The 15,182-nt window shown below is 37.9% G+C and overlaps 1 protein-coding gene across 1 annotated transcript in view; it reads left to right on the top strand.

Annotated features, from left to right (window-relative positions):
• LOC124403159 (CUGBP Elav-like family member 5) overlaps positions 1 to 15,182 on the top strand; it is a 199,840-nt gene that overhangs the window by 10,366 nt on the left and 174,292 nt on the right. The window contains exon 2 of the mRNA XM_046876776.1: positions 7,278 to 7,360. Within this exon, the coding sequence (XP_046732732.1) occupies positions 7,278 to 7,360 (83 nt within the window). The remainder of the gene's footprint in view (positions 1 to 7,277; positions 7,361 to 15,182) is intronic.

The following is a 15,182-nucleotide window of genomic DNA, read 5'->3' on the forward strand; positions in this document are numbered from 1 at the left end:
CTGCTTAGAATTTCTGTACATTTTCTCACTGTGTGGATTTTCTCCCTTCTCCAAAAAAGACGCCAGAAGGTGCCAGAAAGTTAAACTACATATCGGTGTGAATGAGTGTGTGAACGAGTGTGTGAATGTGTGTGTGAATGTGTGTGTGCATGGGGCTTTGCGATCCATCCCAGGGGGTATTCCTGCTTCATATCCAGTGTTCCTGTGATCCACAAGCCTGACCCGGATAAAGCAGTTCGCAGAAGATGAATGAATGAACTGATGTAATATGCAATTTTTTCAGCTGATCTATCTTAATATATCAGCTCAGAAATATAAACATTTCTTATTTAGTGGTTAAACTAAAAGTCAGTTTTGGTAAAACTTTATTGCAAATTAAATGAACAAAAACCTTTATAATAATACGAAGCAAAATTATAAAATGAAAAATAATATTAAATAATAAATAGTACTTTAATCAATAAATATAGATGATTATTATTATAATTATTATGATGTAACTATTTTAAAGAAAAATTATTTAGTGATTACATTATAAATCTGTTTTGGTAAAACTTTTTTTAAATTAAATTTTGAACATTTATAATAATAATAATAAGAAATATAATAATAATAAAATAAAAAAAAACTTTCTTTCGGCTTCTCCCATTAGGGGTTGCCACAGCGGATCATCCGCATGTTTGATTCGGCACATGTTTTTACGCTGGATGCCCTTCCTAACACAACCCTCCCCATTTATCTGGGCTTGGGACCGGCACTAAGGCTTGTGCAACCCTAATGGCTGGGGTCGGTTCCCTGACCGGGGATCGAACCCGGGCCGCAGAGGTGAGAGCCCCATATCCTAACCACTAGACCACCAGGGATCCACACAAATATATTACAAATAATAATAAATAATATATAGTATTTTAGTAAATATAATGTCCGAAGAGGACAAAAAAGAAGCACATACATTGGTTTCATTATTTACTGTACATACACTATATATAAACATATGGTCCCTGAGTTACGATGTTTTGACTCACAATTTTTCGATCTTACGATGATGAGCGATACGACAAAATGGTAAATGGTATATTTAAAATTTCACGCAACAGGCACAGGCAGCAGTGTACAATGTACAGGATGAGCGTATCTCTCACAATGTGTCGACATAGTAAAATGTCTCAAAAGCTTAAATGTCTTAAAAGCGCCCAAGTATGTCTCCTGCTGGTAGTGAAAAAAAGAAGAGGAAAGTCATCAGTTTGGAGAAGAAAATGAAAATTATAAATCAGCATGAAGCAGGAAAGACTGTCACAGTCATAGTACCATCTTCGACTTATTTTTTTAAACACTTATTTTACAATTGTTTTCTCGTCTTCTTTAGTGGTTGACAAATACTACAAAAAAAATATAATAATAATAATAATTAAAAATCTAACAATTATTCAGTTTTTTTTTATCTCTATTACAGAATTTTAATTAGTCTAATAAAATGGTGTGAAGAAATACACACATGGGTGATCACTCTAGTGAAGTGAGTTACTCCTTTCCCCTCATTGTGTGAGAGTTTCTGCGAACTGAGTTGCCAACCACAGTAAATAAAGCTCTGTGTATCTTCCTTGAAGGGAAGAGAGAGAAAGAGAGAAGTGTCTGCTGGAGAGAACACGAGCGAGAGTGTGTGATTTCTGGCTAGCGAATGCAGCGTCTGTGCCAATTTGCCTTTGATCCCTGACTGACACACTGCTTCAGACCGCTGCAGCCTGGGCTCACCATGACCACCGCTCTCAGCCTCACTTATAGCTCACAGCGCTCTGCTGCCTGCTGGATACCCAGAACCTGTCTTAAACCTGTCATCTTTCTACTAGAACATAAGGATAAGATACGCAGTGTTTACTCGTATAGCATGGAGTTCTTCATGCGAATATGCAGCATTATATACTGGAGCTATTAGACCCTTTAAATCCCTGAACTCACCATCCATATGTTGATAGTGATACAAACTTTGTATCATTTTGAACAGTATTTGTAAGTGGTATTAAAAAAGGCACTTAGATTTCTGTTGATATAAGTTATTAAACTGGTCAATTAGGCATGTAAATGTAATTTGTGCATGCCGTTGTTCCTAAAGTGACTTTCAGGCTTAGTAAAATCGCACCGCGGGTGGTAAATTAGTCCATTTGCATCGGCACTGACCTGTATTTTGTCACGAAAAAAAATAAGCGCTTGCACAGTTTTCGAGGGAGTTATCAAGTTTTAAATAGTAAACTCATTTTGCAGGTTACTGTAACACTGATCATTCCAGCAGCTATTCAGACACACAGACTTCACCCCAGAATGAAAGTAAGAGGGATATAAACATAAGGATTGACTGATTCATGCCCCGGCTATTGGAAATCATTGGCGGACGGTCCACAAGGGGGTTTGGAGCGGGTGGGAGCGGAGGTGCTGAAAAGAGGTCGTTAAAGTCTTGACCCATGCACAACAAGCCTCTCTCTCGGGTCTAAAGCTCCAGAGAAGACAGTCATATAAAGCAGCGCTGATTGAAGGCTCTGATCAATTTATCCAGCCACCTGAGAGGCCCTATTTCACGCCTTCACCTCGACCCAGATGACATCCAGGGTTACTGTGACCTCGCCCTGGGGTCATGACACAAGATCAGAGGGGACTCTTGTGATCCCCCTGAGGGAATTAAATTTTCAACGGCTATATCTGTCAGTCTGTTTTTACCACCAGGACTGAAAAGGCAGTTAGGTTTGGGATGAAGTGAACAAGTGAAATATTGGTTTATGTCCCACTGAGGATTTTTTATGTTGTATTATTTGCAATAGATATAAATACAGGTTTAAATAGCTTTAGGAAACAAAACTGGTGTACAACAAGAAGACAATTGTGAAGCTTTTCATTCCTGCATCTTTAGTGAACTCCTGGTCACGGTCATGGTGGTTTGAAGTAGGCTATTTAAAAAAAAAAAACAGGTTACTAGCTTGCTTATATTTTGGGAAATTAAACCAACTAAATGTCAGGTACAAACAAAACTAATAACCTGAAAAGCTGAATTGTAAAAACACCAGTGGGATTGTAATTGCCACACCATGCTGGCAGCGCTGCCATTTCTACCTCTGTTTTGGGAGGTGGTAGCTCAGTGGACAAGATGTTAGATTTCTGATCAGAAGGTTAGATGTTCAATTCCCAGCACCACCAAGCTGCCGAAAACCCACAACTGCACAGCTGTATAATTAAGATAATTATACGTTGCTCTGGATAAAATTGCCTGCTAAAATCCATAAATGTAAATGTTTTTTCCCCAGTGTTTTTAGTGACCCTGGTGGCATAGTGGGAGAGGTGGTAGCTCAGTGCTTAAGGGCTTGGGTTTACTGATTGGAAGGTTGGCAGTTCAAACCCTATAATCGCCAAGCTGCCACTCTTGGGGCCCTTGAGCAAGGCCAATAACCCTTTGTGTTCTCGGGATGCAATATCAATACTGATCCTGTGCTCTGACCACAGTTTCCTAACATCTCTGGGATGTTTGAGAAAAGATTTTCACTGTGCTGTAAAACACCTGATAAAGCACTTTACTTAGTTGTACTGTAGGGTTTTCGCTTAATTAATTAATTAATTAATTAATTAATTAATTAAAGAAAGAAAGAAAGAAAGAAAGAAAGAAAGAAAGAAAGAAAGAAAGACCCTTCCAGTTAAAACCCTACCCACTTTGGGTTTAAATCTAAATACACATATAGTTATTGGTATTTGCACTGCAACCCTGCCTCAGACACTACATGCCAATTCTGACAGATATGCAGGTGTTGGTATTGACTTTGCATTAAGCCCTATTGGTGGCACACACACACACACACACATTTCTCCAATTTTCTCCAGGCAGTCATGCAATACTGTGATCAGAGCCAGTCAAACATCAAAACTACCATTGCTATTCCACTCCTCCACTCTCTCACCCTTTATTTATTGATATTTTCCCCCTCTTCTATCTCATCACAGTCTTTTCAACCTGACTCAAACTCACTTGAGAGCAATTATGATTGAAGGAGAATAAAAAAAGCATATAGATGTTGTTTTCTATCTTCTTCTTGCTACACTTCATATGTTAATACATGAATAATTTAAGGCTTGCACTTGTTTATAGGATCTCTGTGTATGCGTATGTGTGTGTATGTGTGTATACGCACATATGTATTCTCATTCTGCCATTTCAGTATGTGTCGAATGTGTTACGCCTTTGATATTCCCTGAAAACATGCATTTGAATTTAAATTACTTAAAATACAAAGTACTCCAAATGAGTATGAATATTAATGAGCCTACAATTTTGTATTAATCCAGACAGAATGTGGATGCAAATATATATTATTACTATTTATTGCTGATACACTATATTGCTAAAAGTTTGCAGACACCTGGTCATAAGTATGGTGTGTGCTTTTTGATCATCGCATTCCACATCTAGTTCACATTTTCTCTTATAATTCCCTCTACTGGGAAGATGCTCCACCAGATAGTGGAGTGTGTGTGTGTGTGTGTGTGTGTGTGTGTGTGTGTGTGTGTGTGTGTGTGTGTGTGTGCAGATTTGTGAAGATTCATTTAGCCACAAGGGTGTTATTAAAGTCAGGTGCTGATGTAGGTGAGGTGAGGAGGTCTGGGTTCCAGTAAGAGTTCACATTTATTTTTGTTCAGTAGGGTTGAGGTTCAGAGCTCTATAGCAGGAGATCTTCCACTCCAACCCATGTAAAGCATATAAGGGTGTGAAATCTGCATCTATTTTTCGACATACTCCCCTGCTACATTATTACACTTATCCCAGCTTTTAAAGCCTGGAAACATTCAAACGTTTTCTCAGTACACCTAAACCATCCTAGGACAGCCTGCCTCACTTTGTCATCAGGGAATCACCACGACCCTGTTTGTCAGTGGAGGAACAATGGCCATCTTTAAAGCGTTTACATCATTCAGATGTCTTACTGCGGCTAAACGTCTCATCAACGTACTGTGCTTAAAGTCTTCTGTAAAAATCTGCAGGTTTTATGCCTTCGTTCACAAGAAACCCCTTCACCACACGCTGTTCTATGCACACACTTATGCTGTTGTCTGCCATCTTGATTAACAGTCTCTGGACTGGCTAGACCTTTCAGTAATAGGACACACTAGCCACTTACTACTATATGTAGTACTGCCACACTAGCATCCATTTGTATACCTGTAACAATAAAAATCCCTGTTTGACTTGAACGCCCCTACAGTATATGGTGCTATAAATCCAAATTGAAAATCTGACTCTAAGTCTATGGACAATAAAAGAAATTAAAGAAAGTCTTTAAAAAACTGTTTTAGTTTATTGTTAGAACAACACAGAAAAAAGAAGTTCCGGTTTTCTCATATTCATGCACCAAAAAAATGAAGTCATGTAGTGAAGCCAAATAGGTATTTGGACCCATTTGTCATTTAATATATTCCCAGATCAAAAATCGACTTCGGATTTACACATAATGTTGTTTTTTATTATTATTTGTAGTTACAAATTAATACAAAAGTATAACCAAAGACCAAATACCAGAGTATATTTGGACACCACAGAGTAGCAACATTAATGATTTTGGGGTGCATTTTGGCATTTTTAACATTGATTTATTATTATGATTATTATTTTTTTTTACAAATCAGTAGGATAGAAAATGACAAAGATTCCCTTTGATGGAACTGCAATTTCAAGACTCTCCCTAGATTTTCAGCAGGATTCTTTGTCTTCTTTAGCAGAGGAGTTTTGTATTGTATATGCATTGTAACTGAGGCGTGATCGTGGCTTTGTAAATCCTCTTTGTGTCCCTGTTGTTCGTGCTGCTTTTCAAGTCACCCTGCAACTCTTTTCAAGACTACTGGCTTTTCGCTTGCTACCATCAGAGAGCATGTGAGAAATCTACAGATGTTTACAGCCTTTGCTTTTGTAGCTAAAAATACAGTCTTAGGATGAAAACAAAATGAAAGAAGGTCTTTCAAAAGCTGTCTTAGTGGTTACACTTGTCAGGGGTCTCTAATAACATGCATTAAATAGATACGTGAGTCTCTCATATTTTTGTTCAAAGGCTGATTTCATGTTTCCATTTCCTTTTTTGTAGACTACAGTACAGTAGCTGTCTCTTCATTATCACTTGGTCTTTTTTGTAACCTCCTCCTCTAAAGAACGTTTTGACGGATGTTTGTTTAGCACTCATGCTAATAATTAGCTGAACCTGTTGCAAGTGTGGGAATTATGCTTTAATGAAAATGTGCTGTATTTAAAATTGGATGTTGGCTCTTAAAGGGCAAAAAACAATAAATAATACAGTGTCATGATTATATAGATATTTTTCCCCGAATTGTTTTCTGGCCCAGTAGCAACTCTTCCACTACTAGGGTGTTTGGAGATCTCTGCACTAGAGCAACATGATAAAAAAAAAATAGGAAAAAAAATGCATCATTATGTCTATGATTGTAAAACTAATACAAATTCTTTGCTTTGACAAAACATTTCTATGTCTCGATTGATATATATTTTATTGAGTTATGTGAAGAAATTGGTTGGCATTAAAAACTTTTAAATTGCTTTGAACATCTATCTATCTATCTATCTATCTATCTATCTATCTATCTATCTATCTATCTATCTATCTATCTATCTATCTATCTATCTATCTATCATCTGCATGTCTGTATGTCTGTCTGTTACTTAACTTAAGCCCCGCCCACTTGGCACAATCATGTGATATAAAACTAGTGTTTGTAAGATAGATATTCATTTATAATCAAGAATGTTTTTTAAATTTTGTTTTTTTTTATCCCCTTTTTTAATTAAAAAAAAAAAAAAAAAAAACAATTATGATTATCACTTTCTGAAATCGAATTTTTTTTATGTAGCATTTACAAAAACAAAACACTGTGGATCTTTAAGTGACTTGGCAACCATGTTTCAATAGATTTACAACGGGTGACAAAGTGTACATGATTATACATCTATGAACATATTTAAATATGTAAATACTGCATTACGTAATATAAAATACCATTTGTCCAAAGAATAAAATTCATTTAGAGAGCGTGACAGGTTGAACTGCAAAAATCTGTGTGTGAGTGTGTGTGTAAAATAAAATCTGAAAAAAGACTGCGTGCATGTTTACACATTTGTGTCAGTGTATGAGTGACAGAGCGAGTGAGTTTGTTTGTGTGCATGTGTGTGGTGTGTGTGTTTGTGTGGGCAGTAGTGTGTGGGCATGTGCAGTATTACTTTAATCCTCCTCTCTGTTCTCCAGGCTGCGCGTTCCTCACCTACTGCGCTCGTGAGTCAGCCATCAAAGCCCAGAATGCACTGCACGAACAGAAAACTCTGCCAGGGGTACGTATCTCTCCCCCCCGCTACTTCTCACACACATTCTCTCGTTTTCTCCACTGACTCACTCATGACAATCCTGTTTCAGCCTCATGCATCATTTTTAATCCAGATTTTTTTTTTCTTTTCATTTTCTCTTTATTCAATATCCACACCAGCATCCATAGACAATGTACACATCCAGGTATGGTACTGTCGTGTATATATTACATGAATAAAACAACACTCGCTGCAGTGCCAGAGTAATAGTGGCCGGGCTTCGTGTCCCCGCTGCAAAACAACTCAGTGTTCGGTTATTTATGTTCGCCTTCAGGTGAACTGGGATATTCCGTGCAGCCTCACACTGTCACGGTGTCATTGAGCACCGAGGGAAATTTCAAGTTCAAACCGTGCAGCCAAAAATAAAATATACACAAAGTTCCTTTTACTCAGGATGCCACGGGATTGCCAATCTGTGTTAAATGACTGACAATACTTTATTCGATTTATTACAATTCAGGAACGTTTATAGCTAAAAGCTTAACATTGTATATACTGCATACTGCATGTCTGTCAAAAAAATTCAAAAAATATGTTAATATATTAATTAATGGTAATAATGAACTAAATAAAATTAACATTATAAAGATTTCCTTTGACTAAACAGTATATATACAGTATACATTTTATATATGTATCTTTACAGCTTTACACACTCTCGGCAGCTGGACAGTTCTTTTCTCCAACATTCAGATGAAATACTTTGCCATGCCTCTTGTAAAATTTGCCAAATATATTTTTCCATTAGTTGAAGATTTTGTTCTGATTTTAATATCCAGCTCATATCAGAGCAGATTAAAAGGATTAGGTGGGCAGGTCATTCCATGATAAAGAAATCTCCATGTGACTGTTTGCTCTCTAACTAAAGCTTACAGAGCTTGGACTTATGTCATGTCAAGTCAAGTCAAGTTTATTTCTATAGCGCTTTTCACAACAGACATTGTCTCAAAGCAGCTTTACAGAAATCAACAGTTAAGGTGAACGATGTGTATTTATCCCTGATGAGCAGCCATGGCGACTGTGGCAAGGAAAAACTCCCTTAGATGTCATGAGGAAGAAACCTTGAGAGGAACCAGACTCAAAAGGGGAATCCATCCTCATTTGGGTGACATCAAGAGGTTATGTTTTGGGTCATTGTCTTGTTGTATGGTGAATTTGGTTCCAATTCGTCGTAGTCCAGATGGAATTGCCTGGTTTTGAAGTGTGAATTGGAAGCCATGTTTGTTCAGAATTCCATTCACCTAAAATTATGTTTCCAACCTTCCCGGCTCCAAAACAACCCCAAAACATTAAGCTTCCACCTCCATGTTTGACTGTAGGTGTCAGGCAGTCTGTTAACATCTTCTCTCCTGTTCTCCATCTTACATAGGGTCTTTTAGAGGAAAAGAAAATACAAAACGGCCATCTGTCAACACAACATGGGTGATTTTGCCTTTTTATCTAGTCTGCTGCATAAAAACAAAAAAAACATTTGACCGAACAACGGAGAAATGGCAAGTAGAGCAGGTTTGTTCAGCCGTGTTTAACATTTTTCAAATAATTTCATTATTCATTTTGTCGATGAGCAGCTTACAATCATTTTATTTATACAACTCAGCAGTTAAGAGTTAAGAGCCTTGCTACATGTCCCAGGTGTAGCAGTTGGTGGTGCTGGAATTTTAACTAAAAACAAATAAGAATTCCAACATCTTATCCACTGAGCTACAACTTCCTAATCATACCATGTCTTCTTTTACACTGTAGAAAGAAATATATTAGAACGTGAACAGGTCAATTTCACCTGTTTAATCACATCAAAACTTAGGCTCTGCCTACTTGGCACAATCACAATATGCCATATATTTCAGAAAGTGTTTTTTCTACAGAGAGGTGTTCTTTTATAAATCTTATAAATCACTTTTATTACAGTGGAAAAACTTTGAATGTCACTGTAATTGTTTAAAACGGATTTTTATTTAGTGTTTAAAAAACTTTTTTTTTACATAGTACAAATTATATAAATAAAAAATAAGATATTAATTAATTAATTTATTTATTTATTTTTGCCGGAGTGACCGTCGTATCTCCGAAATACGTAAGTTGAGTGGTCGTAGGTCGGGGTCTGACTCTATATCCCAAAGTTTTCTGTAAGAGTGTCTCTGAGCAGGTGTGCATGTGACCCCTGATTGTATATTGTGTAAATAAACCCTATAGAATATTTCAGTGGGCTTTAGTTGGCTAAAAGCTTCAACTTAGTGTTAATAACATTATTCAGGTGGCTGATTATCAGCAAAAGCAGCTTCCTAAGGGATATTCTCCACCACCTTGTAGAGATGTGTTATCATGAACAACAGTTTACAGTTTATCAGAGATGTGTGTGTGTGTGTGTGTGTGTGTGTGTGTGTGTGTGTGTGTGTGTGTGTGTGTGCATGTGTGTGATTGTATATATATGTAAGTGTGTGTATGAGGGAGAGAGGGAGGCCAAGACAGGAAGAGAGATAGAGCATGTTAAGTTGTTGTGTGAGACCGTGTACACAAAGTGTGCTGTCATGAGCAGGGATAAGGGTGTGTGTTCATACACTCCCACTGGGTACATCCCTGCCACCACACCAGCTGCCTCTAAAAGAGCAAGAGAAAGAGCACGTGAGAGGGAGAAAGAGAGAGAGAGAGAGACAAAGAGGGTTGAGAGACAGTAAATAAGAAGGCAAAAGATTTATGGAAAGGTTTTGAGCATTAATCTTGCGGTCACACGCAAGAGTACAGAAAACCTATAAGCATGCAAATGCATTCGCCAGTACGCACATGTGTGACCTTTTCTGACCTACACATGCACTCTCAGAGCCGGCATAAATATAAACTACATCGGGCAGTTGCTTTGCATTTCAATATGTGTTTCCAGCTGTAGCCACTCACGCAATGTGTGTGTGTGTGTATGACCCTGAATCGTGAGGTTGTGTAATAGAGGTAATAGCGAGTGAGACCCAGTAGCACCATAAAAGTGCAGGTCTGAATGAAGTCCACTTTTAGAAAGACGTGTGCTTTTCTGTACCCTAAAAAGCTCTGTGCTACTTTTTCCATTAGTGTGTCTATCCCTGTGTGTGTGTGTGTGTGTGTGTGTGTGTGTGTGTGTGTGTGTGTGTGTGTGTGTGTGTGTGTGTGTTTGGGGTGGGTCAGGCAAAAATGAGAGTGATGAAGGCATATTTTTAGGCGTGTTAGCCTATTTTGGGCGGAGGGCCGGAGGCGGGAGGGTGCCGAAGCGAATTCAGTGAACTCGCACTCCTACACAAGCACAATGCACTGCTGAATATATATACAAAACACTCCATGATATAAAGGTAGCTATTATTGGGAAGCATGCAACAGCAACGCAGAAAATGTTGGGAGTGTGTGGTTTCAACCAACACAGGAGACTCTTTTTGTGCCTTTTGTGTTTTCTTCTGCTCACAACGGCTCTCTAGTCGATCGTCTGTTATGCCAAGTATGTAGAATGTCGCACTTTTGTTTAATAGTTAATGCTAACTTATCAATAATCCCCGCTCTGTGTCTCAGTGGATCTTGCACCTTCATTTGATTGTTACTAGGAGAATGTTATTTGCACATTTCAGGGCTGTTTATTTATGAGGTTTGATATTTATTAATTTATTTAGAATGCTTGAATGCTGACAAGACAAAATTTGAAAGCTATAAATTTGACAGTTTTGAACAGTTTAATACTTTGAACATTATTGTGCTGCTTTTTTAGTACAAATGCAACAATTTTTTTAGACATGTATAAAAATCTTTAATTTGTAAGACAGACAGACAGACAGACAGACAGACAGACAGACAGACAGACAGACAGACAGACAGACAGACAGACAGATAGATAGATAGATAGATAGATAGATAGATAGATAGATAGATAGATAGATAGATAGACATATGTGGTTTTTCCCCAAACTGTTACCACAAAGTTGGACCCACACATTTCCCTTCACTTGAACTAGAAGATCCAGCATAACAGCATAACACCCTTGGGGCTGAATGATCACAAATCTCCACAATCACACTTCAAATGTAGTGGAACATCTTCCCAGAAGAGTGGAGGATATTATAACAGTAAACAGGGACTAAATGTGGAATGGGATATTAAAAAAATCTTATATTTAGGTATCCACAAACTTTTGTTCAAATACTATTGCGATAGATATACTGCCAAATTTTCATTAATGTTGACTTTGATACAATAGGAATATATAAAAAAAATACATGGTATTACAGAAGAATGATCAACAGTATGCTTCACATCTGGCCACACTGAGTTGTTGATTATTTTGATAATAGCACACCGGGAAATGTTTCATGTCCTTACTCCATTTATAGGCCTGACCAGGTTGAAAAATGACAGATTTGTCACAGGAAATAAGAGTGATGGCACACAAACAGAAGAAAGGGACCGAGAGAGAAAATGAAAGCTGGGTCATACTGAGTGGAGCGAGAAATGATTAGTGAGAGGAGGGAGAAAGAAGGGTTATAGAGAAGGATTGAACGAGGAGGAGGGAGCGAGGAAATAGATGGAATATGCAAATACAAACAGCAGCCAACAGGGTCATGGTTATGACTCCAGGCGGGTGTGTGTGTTTATGTGTGTATATGTGTGTGTTTGTGCATGTCCTCTGAAACCACATGAGTGCAAAACTCTGACATCTTTCAAACATCTTTCTCTGTGCGGCGAGCCAGAGAGCCGGGGTCAGCCAAAAAACCTGAGAGGGGGAACAATGAGGAAGACACACACAAGAGCGAGACGTCACAATGCTCATTCTGTATTCATACAAGATATTAATGGACGTGGGATAGAAGCTCATTACTTTTTCATCGGAAATGAAAGAACGACGAGTGAAAGCAGACATCGAGGGCGGAGGGCAATCCCTGAGGATGAATTCACAGCGACAGCACATTTGGTGTGTTCTTGACCTTTGAACCCTTGTGCCATTTGTTTTACTTCTCCAGGACTAAACCCAAGTGGAGCCCTTCTCTTTTTTATCCATGCACTTGCTCGATAGAATGGTGAAAAATGACGAATGCTCATAATTTGTCTTAAGCACATAAGATCTATGATAGACAGGGATTAGATGGCTTCAATCAAATCCCATCTTGATTATTATCCCTCAGCATTTCATCATCACTAAGTTCTGGAAGTGTTCGCTGTTCGGTAGAAGACGCCATCAGCCACAATTCTCTAACCAGGTCACTTTTCCAATCCAGTTTTAGTGTTTAAGATAATTATTTTCACTTTACATGACTACATTAATTATAGGTATACCGACATTACTGAAGTCGAACACATTGCCTGCATGAAGCGGGATGCTCCTACTTTATCATTTATCTTTTTTAAACCCGTTTAATTCAAGTTAAGTGTAAAACACTTTCCACTTAAATAAAGCACACTTATTTCAGCTCCGACTACAATAATAGTCATTTTTGCTCTTCCTTATGAAAAATCGATATGTTGCAATATGTTGTGTAAAAGTTGCACTATGATTACAAAATGCAGCAGAACCTGAATAGACCTTCAGTGGTGCCCTCTATTATAAAGGGCTTATAAATAAGTAAATAAGTATGTTATAATAGCAGTTTATTGCCATATATATATCAGTGGCGGGCGGTCAGGGCCAGCAAAGCCTTCTCTGCTGACCTACATTTAGAACCTAAATTCTAATATTTGTTCGCTGAAATTGTATACATTTTTTCCAACAGTCTAGATAAAATAAAATGTTTAGATTTTATTTTACAGTCTAGATAAAATGATTTGGTCTCGGACATACTTAAAAATACATTTTCAAAAAAAGCTAGACATTGTAAGGAGAGGTCGGCCGACCCTGAAGCTAGCTAGCTTGTCTCAGCCCGGGAAAGGGTTTGTTCACCAATTGCAGACCAGGGAATACAAGTGGTACAGCTTACAGCCTCTGTGGAGCGCTGCAAACTATAAGTCTGCATCTCTGGTAAGTAGGTTGTGTTTAAAAAAATAATAATTTTATGTTTTTGTCATGTTATTAGACAAATATTGATTCTGAACTGCTCCAGATGATATGGGTGGCACAGTTGTGGTTGTAGTGTAACGGTTTGGAGCTTGCTTTAGTAAAATGTTGTTATACATTTGTTTACAATTCTTCTAAAGCACAAATGTTTGTTATATTGTTATATTGTTATATATTATATATTGTTATATTGTTATATATTATATATACAAATGTTTGTTATATTGCATTTTTGTATTATATTGATGGTTTCTATAATTGCGACGTAATTGTGGTGGTATTAAGAGGTGGATTAAGTCGGGTAAGTCCCTACTAAAGGCCCAGGTACCAAATACACGGCCCGCCACTGTGTATGTTAGACACATTGCGCTTCTCCTCCTTCCGCTTGATGCCCCACAGGTGTTCAATAAGGTTCAGGTCTGGAGACATACTGGGCAACTCCATTACCTTCACCTTCAGCTACCTCAACAAGGCAGTTGTCAACTTGGCGGTGTGTTTGGGCTCGTTATTATGTTGTAATTATGTTGTATGTCTGCTTTCGAATGTCACAGTACATGTTGGAATCTATGTTTGCCTCAATAAACCACAGCTCTCCAGTACCTGCAGCACTCATGCAGCCCCAGACCATGATGCTACCACCACCATGCTTCTCTTGTTCTCTTGTTCAGGTTCTCTTCAGCAAACTGTTTGCATGCTTTCTTGTGAGCCAGCTTTAGAAGAGGCTTCCTTCTGTGATCGACAGCCATACAAACCGACTTGTTGCAGTGTGCGGTGTTTGGTCTAAGCACTGACAAGTGAACCTTTCCGCTTCTGCATCCCCTAAAGCAATGCTGCAGCACTCATGCATCTGTTTTTTGGAACCAGCTTCTGCACCTGACGCACCGCACTAGGACTCAACTGTGAATGACCCTTGTGTGGACTGTTCCAAATGGAATCCGTCTTGGAAAACCTTTGCATGACCTTGGCCACTGTACTGTAACTCAGTTTTAGGGTGATACTGATCTTCTTATAGCCTCTGCCATCTTGGTGGAGAGCAATAATTCTAATTCTCAAATCCTCAGAGAGTCTTTACCATGAGGTGCCATGTTGAACATCCAGTGGTCAGTATGAGAGAATTGAACTCAAAGCACCAAATTTTAACTGCTTTAATACAAAATACACAAATTTGTATGGTTCTGTCAAGCAGATAAAAATGAGAACATGAATAGGACATGTGGCTTTGCATGGTTAAATGACGTACAGCTGTTATCACTTGGGGTCTACTTACTTTTGTTGCCAGTTAATTAGACAATAATGGCTGTTTAAGTTATTTTCAGAGGACAGTAAATCTGTACTGATATACAAGCTGCACATTTATAACTCTAAAGTATATCCAAGTTTCATTTCTATATTATTGTCTCTTGAGAATATATACTGAACTTGTTGCTGAAATGTAAGAGGTGTACTTACTAGAGACACTATCTAAAATATACAAGAACTTATAGTACATTATATACAATATACAATACCATATACAACACTGTGTACAATACACAAAACTATACAAAAGGCTATTAAGAATACTGTGTACAGTATTCAAAACAATACACAAAATACAAGACACTACACAACACTGTGTAGAATACACCAGACTATATACAACACTGTACAGTAAACAAGACTACTGTATATATAAAAGCATACACTGTGTACAGTATAAGAGACAACAAATACTATGTAAAATATACAAGATATATACAGCACTGTTTAGAACTCTACACACAATATACAAGACAACGCATACACAACACCGT

This window comes from Silurus meridionalis, chromosome 20 (genome assembly GCF_014805685.1).
Source record: "Silurus meridionalis isolate SWU-2019-XX chromosome 20, ASM1480568v1, whole genome shotgun sequence".
In the NCBI taxonomy this organism is placed as follows: Eukaryota; Metazoa; Chordata; class Actinopteri; order Siluriformes; family Siluridae; genus Silurus; species Silurus meridionalis.